We start from the raw sequence: 25,682 nt of genomic DNA, 5'->3' as shown, positions 1-25,682 counted from the left end.
CAGAATTTTTGTTAAGAATGAGCTTAATGAGACTTTGATTTATTTAACATCTCTCTGATAATTAGGGCATCAGTAATCAGAACATCCTGGAATTGAACACCATGCTATTTGAGTAGGACTGTACCCCTCAGCCTCCTCTCCTTCTGTGGCAGGGACAGATGCGCCTAGTGGAAGAGATGAAGCAAGATAGGGAGAGGAGGAGAAGAGAAAGGACAGAAGTGTTGCTCAGCTTATGCAGTTTTCATTATTCAGGAAAGGTAGTTAACCAGATAGATGAGCTGCAAATACACAAAATTTATTTGTTTACTCACACAACATGTTGCATAGTCCTCTATCTTCAGTTACTTTGTCTTTCTTTAAAGACCATACTATGAATGATCAGTCTGTGGGATCAGGAGATTGGATCTCTAAATCTTTCAAGGGTTTATTTTATGTAGAATTATAAACTGCACCTGCTCAAAAAGGTTAGTAGCATATGCTCTCTTAGGCATAAATAAGCCTCTAGAGAAACCAAGAAACAATGAGTTTTACAATTCGGAAAGCACAAAATTCAGTAATTTGACAAATGCAACACTGTAAATCAAAAAAAAATCCAAGTAAAGGGAGAAATAATTTTGGGCTAATATAATTTCAGATAGAATGTAACTCCAGTTAATGCAGTGTAACACAAGTGTATCATGTATGTAACAGCAGTACATAGTGGAAAGTATTTCCCTTGTTTGTCATAGAATAAAGTTTTATAGATCACAGAGAAATACACTTACAGCACAGGACTCACCTCATGAGCTGTAGACATAAGAGTGTATCATCCTAGTATATGGAATTTTGCAAACAATAATTTTCCTCATCCTTTCTGCAAGACACTTGTGGCTCTGGGTTATGTATGTGAGATGTGAAGACATAATGTCAGAATGGTATGCCATGTACACAGTAACCTGCAACATTTAAATTACACAACATGAGAGATGCCACAGCTTTTGGAACATTACCAGTGCATCTTGTTGCCAACAAATGATGACAGTACCATGAAAGCTCTTTGCTATAGGGCAGAGAACTTTCCTATCTATGTATAATCTTAAGTGTATTTCAAAACCCTCTGTGGATCTGTCACATTGTGCTGTGACCAAGGAGATTAGAAGAATCAAGACCAAAGGTGTTTGAATTTGATGTCAATACTTATAAAACCAAGAGGGCCCCTAATAATAGTAACTGCATGTGATGGACACCTGGTAAAAGAATACATTTGGCTGATCATAGCAACGCTTTGGTCTGATCATGATGACCTTAGGGTTAGGACTGTCACACATAACAATCTCACTTGACACAGGTCCCTTTCAAAGAGGTGGTGACATGGTGTCCACAGGGAAAATGAAGCTCCATTGTACAGTGCTGGGCTTTTCCAGTGATATGTAAAGCAGCCATTACTGAAATGTAAGTGTTGAGATGCAGTTAAGCAAGAAACTACCTGGAGGTGATCATGAGTATCACTGTAAACCAAGTGTAATAGGTTATTATGACCACCTCAAAATGGCGTGTTGAAGTCTGGAATTTATTGTAACAAGAAAACCAAAAGCAAGTTTTGTCCTTGGAGAGATTATTGGTCCTAGATCAAACCTGTTGAAGGAAAGAACAGAAAACCAGAATGCTTTCCTGTAACCTCCTTAGACTCACTGGATATTTCAAATCCAAAATCCCAGCTATCACAACTGAACCTTTCAGCTTCTTCACAAAACACAGCTATCATTGGACTTACCTGTAAAACCTACTGAGAGAGACCCTGAAAAACAGAGAAAAAAATCAACCCTCTTCTTCTTCAAGAGGCACAATTTCTTCAACTGAGATTTAGCAAATTAGGAATGGAGTAGAAACAGATATTGTTTGCATACGAGATGACAAATGTTTAATGAAAAATAACTGAATTCCTAGGAAAATATAGATATTCCCAAATATTTGTAGCTTCCATGCCTCAGCAAATGCAATGGAGCAGATTTATAGAAAACTTACTTATGAAAAAAGTGGACAAATGAAGAATCAATAAGAGACAGAGATCTTCAGCTGAGTGATGGTTAAATACAGACAGTCTCCCTTTCTCACTGCACAGATATTAGCTGGTGGTCAGAGCTGGGAACAGGAAGAGCAGCAGAGAGACATACTGAGCTGGGGTTCAGACTTTTTGGAACTCTAGCCACAACTTGGGTTGAGAACAAGAATTTAGAGGTTGCACCTGTTATGCTATATTCCTTTGGAAAAAGAGGTATTAAATTAAGATTAGATTATATAACTAGATTGTATGGATTATATGACTTACAAAACTTCAAAAGCACCACAGAAGAAACAGCTTCTTTGGACCAAAGGTTTATTTTTAATGACACAGCACTGGAAAACATAAGTTACAGATGACTTTTTGATACAGGATATATATATCTTACTTTAAAAGGTTCTGTGAAGGTATGCTGCATAAATACATATAGTGAAAATATATTGTGTTTATTTATTCTCAGAGATTAGTTCTGTTTCTTTTTGAAAATGTATTCAGCCAATTAAATAAAAAAGTATAGATTAGCATCATAACAACTCCCCCCTCCAGGTTATCTCATTGTAACTACTGCAGCTGGAAGAGGAGACTGAGCCATGCCTTCTCAAAGGTTAGCGGCTTTGAACATGATGTTATTCATCATCTAAGAATGAAAATTCCACATTACAAACACAGATATTGTATCATGTTTTGGCAATGGAGTAGTTAGTTTTGCTTTGAACAAAACTGTATCCTGTAATGCCAGACAATGAAAAAGCAATGCATGTACTGGATGATACTACACAGCCAAAGAGCTACAATGAAGTTGTGAAAATGCATATAGCCATATGCACTTATATATACACATATAAGTCCTTGTGTATATATATTATGCATGTCCAAAAACAACACTGAAAAACGTTGCAGTAGTTAACTACCTTTTTAACATATGGAACTTGTAATAGTTTGACCTTATAACTACAGGATCATTAATTAAATCTTCTGCAGTGCAACAGAATACAATACACTTAGTGCAGAGAAGTTAAGGTTTTGGTATTGAGGAAGCTAATTTCAGATTTCTTGGGAAAGGATCAAATACAGGATCACCATAGCTCTGACGAAGCACAAACAAACCTGTCGCCACATACTTGTGAACAAATAAGGACATTTCATTTTTATCTGTTTTTTTTTTCCCATGTACTGCTTCAGAAATTACAGCTTAACTGTTTGCACTCATGCTCATTTGATATGTTTCAACTAGCTTTGTCTGGCACCAGTCTGTAAACCATCAACAGCTTAAACAACAAAAAGGTGGGCTCCTGTCTTTCAAAGAGGTTAAAAACCTACTCACTGAGCTTCATACTACATTTGTCTGCCTGGGAGAACTACTCCAGATGGCGTGTGAAGTTCTCTGGGAAAAGTCCTTTATAACTGTTTGCATCTCTGTACTGAAGCCACTCGGATTCCTTAATGCCAGTCAACCAGCCAGCCTCCTGCAACGTAAAAGACAGAGACTTAAATTTTAGGTATCCCATTCCTCACTATGATCTTCAGACTGAAGATGTTTCAGAAAAACATGGCTAAAAGGATTTGGTGTTTTGGTTAAAAAGCTGCCTCTAATTTTGCACAGATAATTTTCTCTGTTCTACCAGACTACAATTTTGTGAGACCAAGTGACTGCAAGCACACAATAGCCTTTAGCCCATCTAGGTGGGGGAAGAATAGTTCTGAATCCTAATTTTTCTCCTCTGAGATATTTTTATCTCATTCATGTATCAACAGTCAGAAGAAACAACAGTTCTTGCAGTCTCAGGAGTTACTATGTCTAGAAAGTATGTAATTCTTTTTCAAAAAACTCCTGGAAACATAAACCAGGACTTGATAAGCAGAATTTCAACAAATCAGCAGCTGTCCAAGCAAACAAAAGAGAGATTTCATATTGGAAAGTACTGGATTCTCTCAAGTGTGATATATTCTACCTAGAATAAAATAATTTGGTATTTTAAAAAATGACCAATCTACTCTCATCTCACTAAGAAACTCTGTATCTTTTTCCTTTAAAGAAAAGGAACTGAAGCAAAGCCATGGCAAACAGAACTTCTAATATTGTCATATTATTACTGTACAGACAGTACATATGCAGATAGAACAGCTTGAACAGATCACCACATACACCATCAAATCATGATTATGGGGGGGCTCTGTGTGCTGGTGGGGGCTCTCTGCCCCCAAATAAGCATCATTAAAGCAGATCAAGCTTATCTGTGACATTGACTGTGTACATTTAAGTGAGGCATGTGGAATATCTAAGAGGCAGAGGAACTGCAGCTCTTCAGCATAGGCAGTATAGAGTGTAGAAAGGAATACACAGTTTTACTGGATAATAACTTAAACACAAGTCTAATGGAAAAAGCCACTGTGTGGGGCTGGTTTTCTTCAAATGGAGGTTGATGTTACCAGATGTATTGGAATTAAGGCTTTAGACAGGTCATTTTTAAAGGAGAATAAAGAATATATTCATAAAAATCAACCAAGTATCTGGCAAAAGACAAAAGTATTGAACTTTATGGTGATGTTAAACATGAAGGGGAAATATGTAATGCGCAATAAATATAAGAAAAGAATGGCTTCGGAAACATGAGTACATCAAGGTTTATTTTCTCCATCACTGCACACAATTTACTTCAATTAATGCTAATGGGAATTTCAGTGCATACCAGAAGAAGAATTACACTTCATGGACTCACCAAGCTTTATCATGTTTTTAACACCCAATATCCTAGCAAAAAATAGACTAAGTCAGAGACCATATTTTTCTATCCTTAGAGTAGTGTCCTATTCTGCAAACACTGACAGTGAAATCAATTGAACTGCCTATGAGGTAAGACAGCATAATTTGAGTCGGGACAATAGATTTCATTCCAAAAAAAAGAGTTATGTATCTGCTGTAGTGTAAATACTTTGTTTTGAAATAAGTAAAAAAAACCCCACTCACAAAAGCCAAGAATTTGTATCCTGAATTAAAGAAAGCACAGCTGAGAGGACTGATAATTACCTAACTTTGAACAGCATCAACCAGCAAAACAATTTCAAACACAGTTCTCAGGGCTCATATATGCTTAGGGCATTAGCATTTAGGCCTATTTTAAGTGATATTCTTCTTTCAGAGCAGTGCTCTTGGCTACCTGATCAGGCAGGATCCAGTCCCCCACTCCTCAACCCCCAAATCAATTGGGAGACTTCTTACCAACACTACAGGCACTAACAGAAGCCCATGGAGTGGCTGGTGCTAATAGGGTACATTACAGTCTTCTCTTTTAAAGCAGCAGCCAAAATCAACATACTTCACTGCAATTCAATTTAACATAAGGAATAAAATTGTTTAAAAATTCACCTGAAATACAATGTTAGAACAAAATTATATGCCTTAAATTAAATTAAAGTATTGTTTAATTCAGATTCAGGCTTCTGAGGGGCAAAGTTATCTTTATCAGAGGCACCTAACACAGAGCAGCATCTCTATACCTTTAGGCTGTAGGACACCCCAATTTGTGTGCATTCAGTGCTCTCTGTGGGTGAATTTGCACTATTTCTACAAATCACACATTAAAAACTGAACATTTAGGGAGCATGTACTCAATTCTACTGGAAGGATGACAAGATGATACAGAACAATGTAACAGAGTTTGTAGGTCATCCTCTGCATGAAATCTTTGTGTACCTGTGTGTCAGTATTGTTGCAGTGTGTTGTAAACTTCCTTCCCCAGGTGTGCCAATACCTCTCTTCCCCTTCCCCCCTCGCCCCCTGCTGGGCTGTCAATCAGGTTTAACATTCCATCAAGGCGTCGTGTGGTTGGTCGAGTTCAAAGGATGCCCCTATGCCCAGAGGTCATTGGCCTTTCTGGGTGTCATCTTCCCCTGAGACCCTGCCCCTGTCACCTGGTTGATGGCTCACCTGTACCTCCCCTCCCCCTGTCCCTGAGCTTAAAAAGGTCATCAGACCATGCAGCCGGGGATTCTGTTGGAGCAGTTGCTCACGTTCAGACCTCTGTAACCATGGAATAAACCTCTGGACATTAAACCCTCCAGCAGAATTCATCCTTTTTCTCTTCACCATCGCCTGAAGCTATTCCTCCTGAGGTAAACGGGGTTCCAACAAGCCTGGACGTGTTCAGTGCCCAGCTGCAACCACCAGCAAGCCAAGGTATCTCTGGGGTGATACACCGCAGTTGCTGCCTTTGGCCCAGCAGCGAGGGTCAGACTGGCCCAGGCACAATCCAACTGGTAATATTGGGAGCCTTTTTTTCCAATACAGTATAAAATGCAATGTAGCACAAAAAAGTCCTAAAAAATATGCAGAGGTCAGATCCTGCTAATAACATGTATCTGTGACTTCAGGTATAGTCAATTGTGCCATTTAGCTCAAATGAAACTACATACAAAGGCATAAGTAAAATCTTTGTGTTTTCTTACAGGAACATAATTTTGAATACACATTTCCATTAACTATAACCTGTAAGAAAAAAAGTTGAGACAAAGAAAAGTGGCAACAAAAGGAAGAACCATGTTTTTACCTGATCAGCTGTGGTCTCAGAAGGAATCACTAGCACAATATCTCCTCGTTTTAAATTAAGCTCATCACTGTTAGCTGCCTCAAAATCATGTAAAACTTCAACCTAAAGAAAAAAAACACCACACATATAGATGTGATCTAAATGAAGACATTTTCTTAACAAAATTACCTGTTAAATCTGGACTGAAACAAAAATCATCTTTATGCAAACATATAGCTATAGACAAGTGCATTCAAATTATCATAGAATCATGGAATGCTAACAGGTTGTAATGGACCTTAAAGGTCATTTAGTCCCAACCTCCCCTGCCTTGGGCAGGGACACCCTACACGAGGTTGTTCAAGGCCTTATTCAACCTGGTTTGGACATTGCCAGGGCTGGGGCATCCACATCCAATTCCCTGGGTAACTGGTTCCACTGTCTCACCACTCTCCCAGTAAAAATTTCTTCCTAATACCTAATCCAAATTTTCCTTCTTTCAATTTGTACCCATTGCTCCTTGTCCTACAAGGAACTACAGTTCCTGATGAAGAGTCCCTCTCCAGCTTCCCTGTAGTCCCCTTCAGATACTGGAAGGCTGCCATGAGTTCTGCATGGAGCCTTCTCTTCTCCAGGCTGAACAGCCCCAATTTTTTCAGCCTGTGCTCAAGGTGGCGCTGTTCAAGTCCTCTTATCAACCTTGGCCTTCCTCTGGATTTGTTCCAACAATTCCATATCCTTCTTATGCTGGGGACACCAGGACTGTATGTAGCACTCCAGGTGGGATCTCACAATAACAGAACCACCTCCTTTGATCTGGCATAAATTGATAATAAAGACATTGATTCATGTCAGCTTTTAATGCATTTCCTTAGAAGCAGGGACAAGTTAAGGATAATTTCCTTTCCTGAGACATTTAGAAGAAACTTAAGATCCTTCCCCAAGATTACAACATCTCAAGGACAGATTATAATGCAACATTCCACAAGTCCTGCCTCTTGGACAAGGCCTGTCAATGTCATTTTTCCCATGTAAGGAACTGCCTTCCATTCCCCATTATCATGACAAGATTTGCGAGAGGGGTGGCAGGATTTTACAAATAAAATTGAGAAATATTCTCAAAAACTTTATATTCTCTCATTCTCTTGTTGTGGCCATTGTTGTATTACTCTTCTTGTGAATATCTATAAACATTTGAGTCAGATATACAGTACCCATTGCAATAGATGATCCAAGAGGTGAGTAATGGGAACCCTACTTCATGATTGCCTTGGAACTCCCACTTACCAGCAGATGGGTATGCCCATAATATGCCCAAAAATATCTGTATTTCAAAGGGCTGAGCATTCAAACATTGGCAAGATCAGCATGTCATTGTAACAGACCATTTTAAGTAAATGGTTTCATCTCCTTAAAAGATAGCTAGTCTAATTTTCTCAATGCACAGACAGCTCCACGATAACTCTGCAATTATGAAAGAAAGTGGCATTGGGAACCAGATTGAAAGCATATATTTTGCTTCTCCTTCTCTATGTCTGACCCTAGAGAGTGGGATGAAAAGCAAAAGATTAACTATGACAGCATGTTTGAGTTGCATGATAGTGTTTACCTTTACCCTACTGCTATCCACAAAGTTTCCAGAAAATATTGAGCAATGAGAATAGAACAAAAAGAATGGCATACTTAGAGAGTGCTATGGGACTAATTAGTCTGAGCTATGCAAATTATAGTAGGAAGCATGTAAACTTCATCCATCCTCAAGGAGTTTTTCTGCTGCTCAGTGATTCTAAATGAAAAGTATTTTCAAAGAATCTTGTGAACCAGGAAACCCTGGGGGTTTTGCCAGCCAAGGAAAGAACTTCTCTTATGCCTCATTAAATTTTTCTGTTTGATTACCATAATAGTTTATATTATTAGTAAAGTTACTGAATGACATTTTGGCTTCATTACCATTAATTGCAGCCATGGGTTTCAATAGAGTCAGTACTTCCACTAAAGATTTTCAGGCCAGAAAAAAGGCCATTTTTTTAACAATCATAGAATCATAGAATGCTTTGGGTTTGCAAGGGACCTTAGATATCAAATATACTGTTAGCATATCAGATACATAATTAGCATATATCAACAATATTCCTGATTAACTAGGCAGCAGTGCAGTTTTATTCCATATATTAATTTTCAGCAGTCATTTGGTGAGATTCAAGTGTTCTTGTACTTCAATGAATCTTACAGCTACGTAATATATGCACAGCAACAAGCATGCAGAAAATGTATCTTCTCAGACTTTATTTATGAAGCAACAACACAATATTACACCTGTAGTTGCATGTATTTGTGCATATATGTGGCTGATAAACTAAGAATCCTTTGCCCTCAACAAATCACAACACTACCTGTGCAGACAAGACTCATCCACAGAAGCTAAGGATATCTAAAAGAAGAATGGAGAAACAGACCTTATAGAGAAAACCAGGTGGCATTGCTGAAGTTGCATCTTCTGCTGGAACGGGCTGATCCTGAGAAAGTACAGCCTGGATTTCTTCAGCAGGTTTCTGATCATTTCCAGATTGGGAAGTTTCACTGAGAGAAGTGTCGGTGACCTGAGCGCCCATCTCTGTTGTGGCATCTTTGGACTCATCCATGACGACTTCGTGTTCTCCCTCCCCCTCGTTGTTTGATGCTGGATCTATTACTACTGCAGGGATGCTGCTGACCTTTTCCTGGGGGAAAAAAAACCAAAAAACAACCCCCCCACAGAAAAGAAATATAAAACTGTTTAGTGCTCTATTTCAAGCAGGAAAACACTATCGTTTGTTTATTGCATAGGGCATATATGGGGATGAGAATTTCTATTTTTCTCTACCATGAATTCTTAAGACAGAAAACAGTATTTGTGCAAGAATGTCAAGGAATAATCCCCTCCCTTTTATCACTGCTCCCCTTAGTCCTCCTAAACCTACTTTATACATTATTGCACTAAATAATAAAAATTCTCTGTAGGTAGCTTGAGCTACCTACAGAGAATTTTTATTATTTTCAGCATTCCTGGAAATCACTACACCTTTTTCCTTCACTCTGCTCTTTAGTTTCAGCAAGTTTGAGTGAAGCCAGTAGTAGTAATCACAGTACTGTTTTTATTTGGAAATTCAAGTCAGCAGGATAATAGTGATAGAAGGTGATGAAAGAAGGAAATATCACCTATTTCTTTGACTGAAGGGATCTCTCCTGATTTACAACAATGTAACTGGGAACAGAGAAAGCAAAAAATCTAAGCAGCATCTGACCAATCATGAATCCCAGCAAAAAAGCATTTAACAAAACTTCTTGTAGCACCCAACCTGAAAAGAAAAATGTTCATAGATCATCTTCCAAACCATCTTATCCTGGAGCACAGATGAAATAGAATATGCAATGAAATCAGGTGGTAACTGGCTGCTCAGCTACAGGGTCTGCTCTAGCAGGTGTTTGTCAGCTCCTCAGAGGTTGCAGAGGAAAAGGCAGCAGGCCAGATATGGATACATGGCTTGACCACCATGACTTAGAGGAAACAAAGTAATGCTATTGATAGGACATGATGCCAGGATATAAGAAAAATCCAATTGTTTCTCTGCCTATTTCTCCAGAAAGCCCTGTTATGTGATAAATGTTATCAGCACAACCCAAAGTAAGGACTTCAAAGAAAGGATACCCTGTGTGAGACCTTTCTAGGGCCATCCCAAGAGAACATCAATCTTGCTGCTGGTTGAACCTGTACTGGTTGAACCTGGGGGCACAGAGCTGCAGTAGCCTTGCCTCTCTCAGGCTGTTTAATCTGTCCTGATTCCCCTAACACACTCTCCCATGCACTGACATGAGTTACCTGAGACATATCAGCCTCTTTTTCTTCTCCCTGAGGTTTGTCACCTTCAGCAACATCCTCCTGCTCAGTGGTGGCAGCTCCTGCTGTCACAGCTGCACTGTCTTCTGACACCATAGTGCTCTCACCAACAGGCATCACCTAAAAACAACAGAAGGGAGTGACCTTTCAGGGTACGAGTTACACACACTTGCTGGAGAGAACATGGGCCAGCCTCTGCTATGTGACCTCCTTGTGTGATGCTGACCTATGGTCTTGAGTTCTCTGGTGTTCCTCTTGATTTATGGAGAAGAGCAGGGCTGGGGACAAGCTTGTACAGAAAAAACTGATTAAAAGGTGGGAGAGAGAGATTTATGAAACCTCACCAGGCAACATTTACCTGAGTCCTCAGGTGTTCTGAGTGGAGTAACTGTTTGTCAAAGCTGTTTTCCTTCCCTTGTCTTTCAGCTGTATTGTGGAAGAAATTTACCACTGATTTTTCTGCAGAGGAGGAGGAGCTTGCAAACTGTCTAGGGGTCCATAGGACCCTGCTAATGGAGTCTGTTCTTGGGAAGAGCCTTCAAGCCTTCTCCAGCTAGTCACCTACCTCACCACAGACCTTGCCTGGCTTCAAAAATCTTGTATTCTTAGTTACACATTCTTTTCTAACAGAGAGACTTACAAATCAGGTCATGTAAGGAGAAGTAAATATATTCTACGTCTAGGTAAGTATCAGAAAAAAATGAACCACAAAGATCTATACATATGTCAGCATAAAAAGATACATTTAAAGTCTGGCTGTGACTGAATAATTTCTGATCAGTCTGTGTTAAGAAGTTAACGCATGATTTATTCAAACTCATGAAAAGCGCATAGAAAAGTAACTGCCTAAATCCTTCCTCCAGCAGAAACTGTTACTTGTAGTTGTAAAGTATAAATAACTCAAAAGATTATTGTATTCCCTATCTATCTGCTCCCGAAATTGTTACTGTCTTTTTAAGACCCTGCAGCTGGAAAAACTGGGGCAGGATGCTATCGCGGGCATTGTTACAGTCTGCCCTAGCAGGGCAGGTTGTCTGCCTCTTGCTGTGTGATTTTTCTTTGCTAGCTGCCTGGGCTTTGCTTAAGCAGAGGCTTCTCCCTTTCTGGATTATCTTTTTGTATTTTTGTCTTCTTCCTTGTGTTGGAGAGGCTGAAGTCGGAGGCTTTAAGCTGCCTTGGGATGGATTCCACAGGTGCCCATCTGCAGTTGGCGCTGACAGAAGCGCAGCAGCCCTGGTGCTGGCCCAGACTGTTGTGAGCCATGAGTGCCCCGGCCCAATTGCTCTGCCTGGCCCTGCCTGCCCTGCTGTCTCCGGCTGTGAGGAGAGCACTGACCCCAGAGGGGCTGTCGGGTCTTCATCTACCACTGGAACTGCTCCATGAGCTCCTGCCTTCCTGGGAGGGATTGGACGCCATCCTGTCCCTTTGTCTTTCCCATGCAGTTGCCCCTGTCGGGCGCTATCTCAGGAAAGGCTGTTTGCTGGCATTTTGGATCTCTCTGTTCTCAAGGTTCATAAGATTTAGCTATTTTGTATCTAGCAGTTACTTATTGTTGGCTTTTGCTTGCTGCTATTTAATTTATTAGTAAACTGTTATTTTTCACTTGTATCTACTCATATTCATTCCTTAGTGGTGGAAAGGGATTGGTTGAACCTATAAAGGGAGGTAACTCATTCCAGAGTGTTCTCCTTTTAAACTGTCTTAAACCAAGATGCTTGTAATTCATGCAGCCCCCTAACACTTGCATTGCTATATACTGCTTATGGTAGCATATTGGGTGTATACTTAAAATGGATTAATCTTAAGGTTTGGACTGTTGAAGGTAAATTATGAAACTCATTGTTTTAATCTAATTTTCAAGACAGAATTTTTACCTTGCAGCAGATGGCTCAAGGATAAAGAAAAAACACTGAAGGAAAACTCTTTTTGAGGTACCAATGTCAAGCCACAGTTAGTAGTAATCTCTCTGATATCCAGTGAACAGTCTGATGCTATTTATTTCCTCAGTTTGATCTTTCCCCTGTGGATGAAGCTAACTTCACTACCTGAACTCAGCAACTGTTCAAGGGCACCGTTCAGGCATTGTTTTTTAGCAACATTAAATATTCACCACTACTCCTATTTGCTGTTATTAATTGATGTGATAAATAAATCCTCCTGGAACCCATGAAGACAGACAATATTGTATGGATTTATAGAAATCACTGGGCAACTTCAATTTAAATTGAAACTGCTGCTGCTGAAGCATGCTCTATTGTAAGAGGAAATAACATCAACAGAGAAGGTCAGATGTTGACATTTTCTCCTATAAGGCATGCAAGTCTGCCACTCATATAGTATTACCAATTTTAGCAGTCTTGATCCAAGAAGATACACAAATAAATGATGAATGTTAAAGTCCTGGAAGAAGTTAGTAGGAAATAGTGGGAATAAAGTGCACATCAGATTGACTTGACACCATGCATTTCTAAAAGCATGCTGCAGAAACTGGTCTTGCTGTCTATTCTGATTAAAATCAACAACTTCTTTTCTGCTTATTGGATTCCTATGGACCATTTTATTTTACTAAGGAGGAGGATACTAATTTACCTGAATCAGCTCACAAATGCCCCACAGTGAAAGCGTGACACTCTCACAGCATGCAGTCATGAGTCACTAAATGTATACCATAGTTCACAATCACAATCATTTTTCTTGTGTCTTAGAGTACAAAACCATTAAAAGCTAGATGCTTTTATAAAAAAAAGCTTTTATAAAAAGGCATATGAGGTAGCACAGAATGAACCTCACTATCAGTCTCAAATATCTGATTAGGACGGAAGAGAAAAAAAAAGGGCAGAAGGCTGAATTCATAACCAGCTGTGTTGAACCACATCCTTGTAGATACAGCTACTTGTATTACCTTACTTCACACTGAAAACCAATCCTACAAATCTCTTTTATATAGATAATTAATAACATTAGGCAGTCAAATAGTACTCCAAATTAGCAATCTCTGGCTGTCTAAATTTCAAATTATTGAAATTAGGACAGCTGTCCCATTACACCAAGCACACAGGGGCAAAGAAAAAAAGGATCATCCAGTATAATGAGGGGTGTGACAGAACCACTCAACTGTTTTAATTGCACAGATGTGAAGTTTTCTTTACCCAGGATGCAGCTTATCCACACAGTTGTACTCTCATAGCATTACTGTTAGCTCAACACAATGCCACAGATTCAGCAGTAGCAATAATGAGCCCAGGAGAAGGGGCCCAAGCCTGTGGCTGGGGTATTCCAGAGGAGCTCCCTCAGATACATTCATCTTCCAGAGGTGAAGTTCTTGCCCCATGGCAGGATTTAGAACAGGAATGGGTAATTTTTATGACAGTTGGTTATAATCACAGCTAAGCTATCTAATGTCAAGAGAGACCAATCATCAAGTTTGAGGGAATGCATCAGTTGCAAAGTCTTGGAAAATTCTGAAGTAGTACTCAATAATTGGTTATGCAAGTTACAGAGTAGCAAAGGGACCACACTCCATTAACAGTCAAATACTGGCTTAGCAAATAACTGAATCTCTTATGGCAGCTCTTCTGCATACAGTAATACTGTTTTAAACAGCTGTTTTAAACAGAAGATGTGCAAATTCACTCTCAGAGAGTGAACAAGTAGTATCAGAATAAAGGGGGAAGATTTCAAAGACTTAGCCTTAGTGCTAGCACAACTGTGAGGCATTTCTTGCACATTTCTTCTTGAACCAGACTTGTTGGGAGTGACAAAGCAATGCTTGAGGAACAACACAACACTCTTGCACTGAGTCCACATCAAGCTGGGCTTGATCTACTACTCCCACTCTGCACTTTCTTCCAATGCAATTCCACTGGCTTCCATGTGGATGTGGCAGTGCTGGTGAGGAATACAGCACCAGTGAGTCCCAAATTCACTTCCAAGTGACACTGGTATGCCCTACAGCCACAAATATATCCTTGGCTCTAGCAGACCTAATGCAGTTTTATAGCAGGACAATGAACCTAAGCCTGGACAGATGAATGTAGCACGTTCTGAAACCAGTTCATTACCTTTTTGTAAATATCATGGTATCAAAATGAGTAACCACAAAAAAAGCAGATTGCTAGCACTGAGATACAGATTGCTAGTCTTGAGATACAAATCCTGAGTGATTAATAACTAGGAGTTATTTCCCAGTCCCTATTTCTATTCCTGAGTTTAATATGCAACCAATCCTTTTGTGCTGCCCTTTGTGCACATTTGAACACATTGTAGTTTCACTTTAGCACACAAGGATTCAGAGTAAATACTTTAATCACCCCTAAAGAAATATAAGCAACATGCAATCATTCAAGTCCACATATGCACAGCCTAAAGTATGTCACTGAGCTTTTAATTTGCTTTGTAATTTGATTTTAACTGTATCTTATAATGCCAGACTATGCTTAGCAAACTAAATTATAACATGATTATTTCCAAGTATCTGTTTTAGCTCAGGGCATATTGTGCTAGGAAAAAGAAATGATTAACCATAGGATTTTTTTAATAAAGAAATTTACAGAAAGGCTAGGTAAACAAATATACAGAAATTTGTAGGAGCTACTGGGAATTTATGCAGCGTATTTCCAAATGTCAATAGAAACAGCATTATACCTGCTTTAGCCATGGAGCTGCTTTATCTGCTGCCCTGAAATATTTGTCACTCTATACTGCTGCAACAGGCAGCTTCTAAAATAAATCCTGCATTGAATGAGAGGTGATACGTTAGAATATATGCCATGGGTGGAGATATATCTGTGCAGTGTTAGACTTACATACCACAGCTAGTCACAGTTGCATGGTACTGGCCTGCCTATTGATGACATGCAAATGACAAATTTTTTGCCATGGTTCAAAATATTAAAGCACAACCACACTTGAGTCTATTCATATGTACCTCGCTTTCCTTCTCGGCAGCTCCAGTTGACTCCTTATCTCCTGCCTCAACATTCTCCTGTATAAAAAGGAAATATGGTCATCACCTTGCACATGCTGAAGCAATGGCTGCAGAGAAATTGGTATTAATCAAGCTAATGGAAGTGTGCCATGTATGGATGGAATGATATGAATGGCTAAATGAGCTAGTATATACTATTGAGCAGAAAGATACTGGCCCATATAATCTGAAATAGAAGTATTTATGTGCTAAAACAAACCCTTTACATATGTTATCATCATCCCACTGGAACTGTTAAGGACAATTTGACTACTACCACTCTCATAACAGCACCAGCTTTGAAGAACTGTTTAATAAGGAACCTTGCAGTCTCCACCAAGCTCAAATTTCTGCCACTGGTGACTCAAACTGTTTCCATTATCACCTGCTGCTCTTTCTGTAATTCACCAGGGCCTCAGGGTAAAATTCATAAAGCACTACTTCCACTCATGTTGGACTGCAGCTCATTTAAAGGGGCTGTTCAAATGACATGGGTCACAAAGTTCATATTTATTTATTTTTATTTTTCAGAATCACACATATTCAGTGGTACCTGCAGCAAGTGCCTGACATTAAAAAATTAGACATCAGTGGTTTGCCAAATCTGACACTTATTTAGGTGTTCAAACGATTGAACGCACTGATCAGTAACAAGCTCCTCCCAAATAGTACTTGTTACTTGTTACCAGCACCAGGTCCTTTTCTACAAAAGGTCAACAGTCAAAACCACTAATATTCAGGTTTGGTGTGGAATGGTTGGAAGTGCTTTTTTAGCTGTTTGGCTAAAAATAGCCAGACATGGCTATTTCTAAAGACACTCTGCCAAGCAAAACCAAGTCAAAGCCCTGTTATGGAAATCAATTTTGCTAATAAATTTTGACACAGCTAGGTCAGATTTTTCTACAGAGCTGTAAGGGTGAAGAGAAGTTATGCAAACATACTTGGGGGCATGGTATATTGGAGTGTCTGCTTTGGCAGTCAGGAGCAGGAAACCTCACATACTCAGGGCTCCAGCTACCTGCCTGCCTTCACACACAACTGTCACGTCAAAATTCCTTAAAGTGTCAGCTGAAATGGTTGCATATTTCTTTTTTAATAAAAGAATGGTGAGTTACATGCAAACTTCGTATCACTCTTTTTTTTTTTTCTACTCTAACCTAGCATTGCTTGCAGTCAGTCATAAGCCTCAAATATGCTCAGATGCCAGGACAGGGCAGCTGCTGACAGTAGTGTTGCCAAAGAAATCTCTTACAGCCTTATCCCTGTTAAAATCGCAGTGTTATATAACCCTTTAAAAAATGATTCATTCCTTTTTTTCTTAAGTTGCCAAGCCTCTGCTATGTGGTCTTCAATTTTATAGTTTGAGGAGGCTGTAGAGGGTCTTAAATAGAAAAAAACAAATATCAGCAGCAAAATATAAATATTTCACACTCTAGTAATGTATGTATACACACAGCCACACAGAGAAACTTTTTTTTCCTAGAGCAGAGCAAACTGTTGCCCATAAAAGCATTATGTCCAACTGCAAGTCCATACACAGATGACTTCCCTAATTGTACTATTAAAAAGTGCTGAATTTCTGCCAGTAGCTGTATTTACAATTTGCCTTCAGAAATTAGTATAATCTTGCACTTCAAAGTCAGGAACGTGTTGGCCTTTCTCATTTTCTTAGTAATTCCCCAGCAATATTCTCTGGTAAGAATCCCACCAGCCCAGCTTTGGGTATCTTTGCAGAATGATTTAATATACACATATGCATATTTCTGAATAATAACTGTTTTCTCATTAACTAAAAGCACAATTTTAGTTGGAAAGGGGAAGGTAAGGAGAGTTTCTTTTATTTCCCAAAGCTTGAGATTTCCTGAAGATAATTTGACTATTGTGTACTAGTCAATTTAGTAGGATTTTGCTTTTCTGATTAGCTGTAAGCTGGGATTTTGTGGTTAATGGAGTTTGAGAAGAGGGGCATGATAAACTGTATCACTTTTAGAGCATGAAGCCCTAGAAAAAAGGACGACTGGAATAACATTAGGGAACTAACCCCTGGCTTCAGAGAGAAAAATCTGCTTCTGGAGACTTCAACAGAAAGACACTATTCTACATCAGTTCTCTCCTGTAAAAGAGAGTAATATATTTTTAATGGCCTTATGCTCCCATTTTTTACCTGCACTTAGCTTCATGCTCAGAATCTGGGCACAGCTGACTGCTCTTCTGTATCTAATCATTGTATTGCTCTCCCAAACTACACATTCCACCATTTGGGCACTGTGAATAGTACCTAAAGTGGGATTGAACCCTAATTAGATACACTTAGTTACAGGCTGTTCCCTGGCCTCTGCTGCACTCACTCTGTCTGCAAAGAGCTTATCAGGAGGTAGCTTCATGTATGCTTATACTACTCTGAATATATTACTCTGAAAACCACAGCATTTAGCTGAGTGTCTGACTGCTTTAATGGGAGAACATCAGAGTCCAGGCAGGCATCAGACCCAAAGCACTGGGAAGCTTCTTCCAAACTAATAAGTGCAGTGGAAGTAGAAAAGCTGATCTCAAGCATTATGTCTCACATACAGGAAAAGAAGAAAGGGAAATAGCAACATTTCATAAGCATTCACTTTAGTATGATGTCCTCATGACATCTTTGATTGAATGTGAAAAATTGAGAAGGGTGGAGATGTCCTCATGATATCTTTGATTGAATGTGAAAAATTGTGGTGAGAAGGGAAGTATTATTTGAAAAAGAAAGAAGCCAGTGGTTAAGGCATTATATCCTTCAGACTATCCTTTGGATTTATAGCTGCCTTTGGGGATGCTTTAGAAACAGAAAAAAATCTCTTTCTGTGCGGAGAATTCCATGCATAAACTCTTTACCATGGTTAACTTTTCTTCTGTTGGCACACATGGTCATCCTGTCCCTTTAATTACCCTTTTATCCCCTCCCCAAAAAAGATCAACTGTTGAGAGCTACTAATAAAACCTTTATTTGTTCTATGGCACTGGAGATCTGAAGGACCAAGACAAAGATATGCAGAGATCCTAGGCAACAATTCTTATGAGCTCTTCTAATGAAGTTTTGCCAATCTTGATCAGGCAGACTATGAAACAGCAAACTGAATCCAAAATGTCCAGACGGGCAAATAGTACCCTATCCCCTGGACTATTCTATCTATAATTTAAATGAACACCCTGCCAGAAAATTTACTGTGAAGTTCCTACAATGAGGGATCTGTCATAAATTTTCTGGGTTAATGGGATGTGACCAGAAACTTACCACAGAAAAACTCAGCTGAGGACTGGCTGTCACTCCAAACTGGAAGCAATTAAACTCAATAGAAGATTGACAAAATTTTACAATTCTACTTTTAAAGGAAACTGTCACTTGTAAAGCAAATGAATGTAGAAGTGCTGCTGGGAAATGACATGTTTTCATCTTTTGAAATTCAGTGTACTTTTCCTTAGCTTTGAACATATTTGTCATTAATCCTAATCATCAAAACTCTTATTTGCAAGTCTTGGAAAACCCCCTCTGAAATAAAAACCTTTCAGAAACAAATGCAGTCACTCCATTTCAGGCATTTTTAAAACCAACACTCTGGGTTTTTTCCCAAACTAGTACAGACAATATGATTTTGAATTAGCAACAAAACACCAAGAACAAACCTAATCAAAACTGTTTAACTTCTATTTAATGCCTACGCTCCTCCTCTTGGATTGCTCTTAAATCACCTGTCTCTTGCATTGTTTATCTCTGCCTCTCTTCCAATAGCTCTGCACTCCTGTGACTCAGCCAGAGCAGCTGACAACATGACCCAGAACTCCTCAGCAGCAAAATGGATCAACTGAAAAGGTCATGCCAGCCAGCAAGAAAATGCATGGTACTGCAGACAGAGACTGTTTAATTAGTGCTTAAGATGTGCAACAGGCTTCAGAGTATTGCTTTGTCTTAGTGCAGGACAAAAATGTCTCCTTTTGGAAAAATGGGGAACTTCTTTTACATTTTTTTCAAAATAAAACCACTTTTCTGGCTTCATTAATATCTGTTCTTCCACATTATTCCCTGCCATGCACTCATGGGAAGAGAAGAGCTCCAGATCAATGACCAATTTTCCATTTCTTCTCTCTCCACCTTCTCTCCCACTTCCTTTATTCCAAACCATCACATTTACATGAGGCATTTTTATCAACAGTCTGACAAAAAAAATGTGCCTGCCTCAGATAGGTAATTTAATTTTTTTGCCTTCCTACAGAGCTGACAATATGAACTGGAAACACATAGAAGAGGAGAGCCTGGTCTATACAGACCATGAAGCTTTCTTCATCTAGTTATGTCAGTAGAAGGGGATGATACTGAAATAATTTACTCCAGTGTGAACCATGGAGCCAAGCAAAAGTGATTTAAAATATGAAACAAATACTCAAAAATCATGCAAGTGTAATTAGAACTAAACCTAAATGTAATTCTGGGGAAGACATTGTGACTGCTTCCCTCCATAGGTCCAATGCTGCTAGGCGTCCCCAGAGAACAGGTAAGACTGGCCAGAGCCAGGAATTACCTGCTCTTTCCCCCAAAGTCCTGCAGAACAGCCCATCTAGTCCTGCACAACTTTCCTCACACAATAAATTATTTTTCCCTCTGTTAGAAAGAGCTCAGTAGCTTGATATCTGATAATTAGATATCTATCCATGCTCTCTGCTGCCACATCTATAGCTGCATCTACAGATACTTCCACTTTCTTCAGCTAATTTGCATGTACATTAGCTTAATACAGATATCCATATGGCAGTTATCAAGCGCTTACTGAAAAACACCTAATTTCATGGTCATTTGGGTATCATCATCCCTGCTTAGAAGCAGAAGACAAACAGGGTCTCCCCCAAGTCCAAGTGCAGCTCAGCAAGCTTAAACCTTCTCTTCTAAGAACACTTATAACACCGAACTGTGCTTGATAGACAAAGAGCACAGTTATGTATCTTCCACCAGCTTCTGTGGCAGAGGAACTGACACACAAAACAACTCCTTTTTTTCCAGTTTTTCAGTAGTAATCTTCATATTCTACCAGCAACTCATTAGAGTCTCTGAACATGTTACTGTCTTCAGAAAAGCATAAAAGATGTCAGATTACAAAAACAAATGCACTTTTCATCCAGGGTTTCTTAGCCTGTGAGTATCATCCATCACCAGGACTTTCTGACACTAGTGTGTTGGATAAAAAGAATATGCAGTGAGATACCTGTATAAAAAGGAATTATAGGCATTCCAGGCAAACTCCATGCCTACTGTCTCAGACCATCTCTTTATTTTCAGTGATATTGGATGCCTTGCTTTGTTCCTCATGCAGAGCTGTAATTTCTTCTTCATCTCCTGAATTCTGACATGTAAAAAGTCTCTCAAGTGGTGTTTGGTGTCCTCTCTTTGGCTCACAACTGGCTTCTAAAACTCTGAGCTTTGTAGACCTACTATAATAACTTTTTAATTGAATTTTCCTGCTGTAATAAGGACCGTACAAGATATACATTATCCTAGTACTTGAAATGAAATGAGAAAATTGCTAATAATGTAATTTAAAAATGGCACCAATTCTTTCCCATTCTGAAGTTCATCTGACATCAAACAACTTGTGAAACCACAACCATTCAGCCAAACTTGAGTCTAAGATGCCCAGTGCAAGAGGAATGACATTTTAGGGCTGAAAGGGGCACATGCTGGAGAGGCATGCTGTGCCATAGCAGGCAGCAGAGAAACTATCCATGGAGGATGACAGTGGAAGGAATGGCTGAAATGCAGCAAGCACATTCACCATAACAAAAAGTGGCTCCAGCGAGGCCTGGGAGGTGGCATGGAGGACAGATCACTCACCACAGCCTGCTCTGCTGGCTCAGCAGGGACGGCCTCCTTTTCTACAACAGCAGCAGGGGTTTCCTCAACCTTAGGTTCCCCAGGTGGAGTTTCTTCAGCCTCAGTCTTCTGTTATTGATTTTTAAGTAGATAGTGGAAAAATTGTTGAGGAGCATATGATGGGGAGGAAGAGGGAGAAAGGGAACGGTGCCTGGCACAGTGTTGCTTCAGGCTCAGTCTTGCCAGGCTTTGTCCCCAGTAAAAGACAGCATGAAAAGGGCATTTTCATAATCAATGTAAAATGAGCCAGTCCTACATGCCTCCCTCACAAGGAAAGCTTCCTGAGTTATAGTGAGAGGTAATGGAAGTGGGGAAAGCACCCAGTTTGCTCAAAAATGCTCCAGAAACTGCTGGCAAGGCCAGAAATTGAAACTGGCACCCATGTGTACCAACCCTAGTCTTCAAACATGAGTTTTAAAAATTACCTCCTCCTCCCTGGTTCTGTCTATTATCAGACAATATACCCTCCTCCAGTGAGGGTATGAAGGAATGAACAGAGAGTGAGACTCAAACAGTTTTTATTTGCACAATGACTGATTGAATACTAGCAATGAATTCTAGCAACCACCGCTGTTTTTCTTATTAAAATGCATTTTCTCTTGAGCTCTTAATCACCTCTGAGGCATTCATTTATCAACGTACTATTGAGATTCCCACCCTTTTAAATTCTGGCCTCAGGTTGTTTTCCAAAAAGAGGACCTATAAAATATCACCAGCCTTGCAACATGTTCAGTCTTGTGGCAAAACAGCTCGCAGCAGAAGAGTGATCTCCAATAGAGACATTACTCTGCAAATACATGCACCTAACAAGAGGAGAGCTCCAAGCTGTGCTCAGCAGATTTGATTTATAAAGATGGCTGACTCAACCAGATTATCATAAGCCAAATTGATTATTTGCCATTAACAAATTGCTCAGCATAATATGAAGCTCAAAAACAATTGCTTTGCAGATGATAACAGGTTGCTGGCTAGAATGTGATATCTCCAGTGATGAAGAGACAGCTTCTATGAAATTCTTTAACATCTTAAAGACCTTCTCCTCCTGATATTTTTCAGGAAAAAAAACAAACAAACCATAGCCTCTCAATTCTTTGCATATACTCCTTAAACAGTCTGATTTTTAATGAAGTACAGAGAAGTCTGCCTATGCCTTCAGGAATTGGCACAGCATTAAGGAGCATTCACTCGTATATTATACAATACTTTGCAAAAATTTCTCTATGTGCATTAATGCACATTAATGACAACTCTAGAGAATTTCCTAAGAAATAGGACTGAAATGAGAAACATAAAGTACATTTATCCCAGGTAATGTGTTTCCTGACATTTAATGCTGGAAAATTCTTTGAGACTTAAAATCACAAGTAACATAGAGCAGACTACATCGATGCGCTTTGAGTCACTTGTTGAAAAGCATACTTCAGATGACTTACCACATTGCAGCTATGAGCAAAAATATTCTCATGATATGCACTAACCATCATGAGCACAAACACCACATTAAATAACATTAAGTATCACCCTGCTGCTATTAAGTAACTACAGCACTCACCCAGCAATGCTGTTATTCTCATCCTTGTCCCAGGCTAAGCAAAGACTGTAAGAGGAGCTAAGAAACTGCCCAGGTATGATCAATTCTGAGAAGATTGTGGCCTCCTTAGAAGTAGATTGTGCTCACTATTGATATGGAGGTGAGTCGATAAAATTACAGCAATTTTGGAGATCTGTAACAGCCATCACATACTATCAGGTCCTTGCTCTACAATGGACCTTAGTACTCATTCAAGTATTTTCATAAATGCAATAAACAACCAAACTGTTTGACTACATCTTTATAAAATAAACATACCTTACAATGTTCTGGTTTTCTTTTCTTTTGCTCTGTGCTATCCTTGTAAAAAATTGTTTCAGTGAATATGGACTTACAACTACAATGGTAACACCAGCTCTTCCAAATGGAAGACTTGCATAAGGTGGTGTGATTCAAAGGATAGAAAACAGAAAAAAAAAAAGTGAAAATATCTTTGCAAAAAGGCAAAATTTTACCCTTTTTGACAAGACATTTTAAAAGGAACTAAAAGCCACAACTTACCAAAGGTTCTTCCACATTTTCATTTGATTGAACTGTAAATGCAGAGATATCCTAAACATAGAAATGAAAAACAATAATGTAAAAATATTTGAGACAGTATATTTGCAGGTGTCCATCAAAGACCTGATTTTTTAATGGTTTATTCAGATAAAATCACTAAGTACATTTACATCGAATAAAGATAGCAAATAAATGGAATTAATATGATATTTATATTTATTTAGATTATCTGAGTACTATTAATACTAACACTATTATTTTTTCAATTTTATATTCAATGTTTCTAAACCAACATTTTTCACCTCACTAAAGGTAGTGAATATATGTGATTCACACCCTTCATTAAATACATGTGATTCACAAGGACTTAATTTAAGGTGCAATGCACTTCTAAGTTGAAGAACTCTGAATCCCAGATTACGCATGGCTGTGCCTGCAGAGTACACCAGCTGTAAGGTACTTCCCTCTTGATCATGGGCTTGGGTTATTATCATCTGAATAATAACTATAGCAATTACAAATACAAAATTTTACCTGTACTAAGTAGAAAAATGGAGGTGTTTCCCAACATCTCGCTCACTCAAAACAATTAATTTGCAAAATACTGCTGGGCCAAATTATTTTCCTACCACAGAGGAGAGAGAAAATACATATTTTCTCCAGATAAACATTTTGCCTTGATTATCAGATCCTTGTGCTTTGCCCCTTCCATCTGGATCCTTTACTACACTAAATACCCTGGAACAGAACGGTTAATCATATGGAGAGACTCATTTCCACCCTCATGTAAGCTGAGACTTTTTGGGTACTTTTAAAATTTGGTGTACAGGGTGTGCTGTGGTTGAGTCAGTCTCTAAGAGAATGTTGGAAAATAATGAGGCCCTAGGTAATCCACCAGAAATTTGGGATCTTAATACAACCCGGTAATCTGAAAGCATAAACACGGTGTGTTTATGTGCTGTATCTCTGTACTGAGTACCACAGACTCACCATCAGCACCACAGCAGATAAATAACTTAGGTTAAACTTTGAGAGTAAAATGTATCTTAAGTGAAAATGAAGAAAAAAATAAAACCTACTACAAATTTACATACAGAGGTACTAAAAATAGTGTGCTTTACAGCATTTTGGGATTGTGAGAAAAATAATCCACAAAAGAGCACAATAAAACAGCTAGACTAGCCATTTTAGGAGAAAATAGTTGTCCTACCAAGGTAATCAGATTTTTTGCTTTAGACTCAGTTAGGCCAAGAGTCCTAAGGGTATTAGAATTTTTCCAGCAACATCTAAGAATTTCTGACAACAGACAAGGTCTGGATTTGAGACAGAATGATGTCTCAATGCAGCTTGTCTGTAGAACAGATTTCCTGAATTTGTATAGCCAGTTCTAGTGCCTTTCCAATAGCACAGAAAAAAAAAATGATCTCAAAACTTGTTTATTTCTTACCTGTGCAAATCCATTAAATGCTATGGTGGATGCCTAAGTAGAAGTGAAGATCAGAACAAATTATCTTTTGTTTACTAAATCTGAACATGAGTTAAAACATTTTTATTCGCAAAATAAAAATGTAGGCCAGACATTAAAAAAAAGGAACAAAAAAGAAAAAAGAGAAAAAAAAAAAAGAAGGGTAAGCCAGTAAGAAATTTTTACAACAGTGGTATTTGATAATAGACATCACAGGCTTAAAGAAAATGACAAAAAGAAAAAGCAGAGTACCTTAAATATTAAAAAAAAAAAATTAAAAAAAAAAGACCAGGTGCATTTAAACATCTACAGATAAAACACAAAAGCTGCCAGACACAATGTGTCTTCACAATTCAATGCTTCATTCACCATTTTGAAATGCATTGTTTTCAGCCTGCTTGAAGGGCTGAAGGGCACCACACCATGAAGAGTTGCATGGCAATTTTTCAAAAAAAGAATAGCATGGACTTAGGAAGGAAACACACAAATGGAATGTTTTTAAACAATAAGCTTATGCATGGCCTAAGGAACTTTTTGGCTAGACTACACTACACACTGGGGTAGGTACCTCTTCTTTATCAGCCTCAATTTCCTGGTACAACAATCCATATCTCCGGTTAGCAATTTCATCTTCAGATAAATCTGAGTTGTTGGTCTCATTGTCTTTAGGACTAGTTGAACTCTCGGTGCTAGCATTTCTGGAATTTCCCATTTGAAACAGAGACAAGGGTCTAGCTATGTCCTTGCTCGGTCCAGGATTGCTAATGCCTGCCTGCTCCCCGGGCAGACCTTGTTTTACTAGCGCCTCCTGAATTACAT

General features: G+C 38.8%; 1 protein-coding gene across 3 annotated transcripts in view; it reads right to left on the bottom strand.

Moving 5' to 3' along the window:
• Positions 1-2,339: 2,339 nt before the first annotated feature.
• Positions 2,340-25,682, bottom strand: part of AMPH (amphiphysin) — a 123,551-nt gene continuing 100,208 nt past the window's right edge. For 2 of the 3 annotated variants that reach the window (XM_058802894.1, XM_058802878.1), the window contains 8 exons: positions 24,846-24,878; positions 23,399-23,449; positions 21,268-21,375; positions 15,372-15,428; positions 10,427-10,564; positions 9,024-9,287; positions 6,589-6,690; positions 2,340-3,507 (listed from right to left, as the gene is read on the bottom strand). In XM_058802894.1, the coding sequence (XP_058658877.1) occupies positions 3,400-3,507; positions 6,589-6,690; positions 9,024-9,287; positions 10,427-10,564; positions 15,372-15,428; positions 21,268-21,375; positions 23,399-23,449; positions 24,846-24,878 (861 nt within the window). In that variant the 3' untranslated portion in view covers positions 2,340-3,399. The remainder of the gene's footprint in view (positions 3,508-6,588; positions 6,691-9,023; positions 9,288-10,426; positions 10,565-15,371; positions 15,429-21,267; positions 21,376-23,398; positions 23,450-24,845; positions 24,879-25,682) is intronic. The other variant, XM_058802886.1, reaches the window with a different exon arrangement.

Source organism: Ammospiza caudacuta, chromosome 1 (assembly GCF_027887145.1).
Source record: "Ammospiza caudacuta isolate bAmmCau1 chromosome 1, bAmmCau1.pri, whole genome shotgun sequence".
Taxonomy (NCBI): Eukaryota; Metazoa; Chordata; class Aves; order Passeriformes; family Passerellidae; genus Ammospiza; species Ammospiza caudacuta.
Note: the sequence above shows the minus strand (reverse complement) of the source record. Positions and strands in the feature narration are given on the sequence as shown.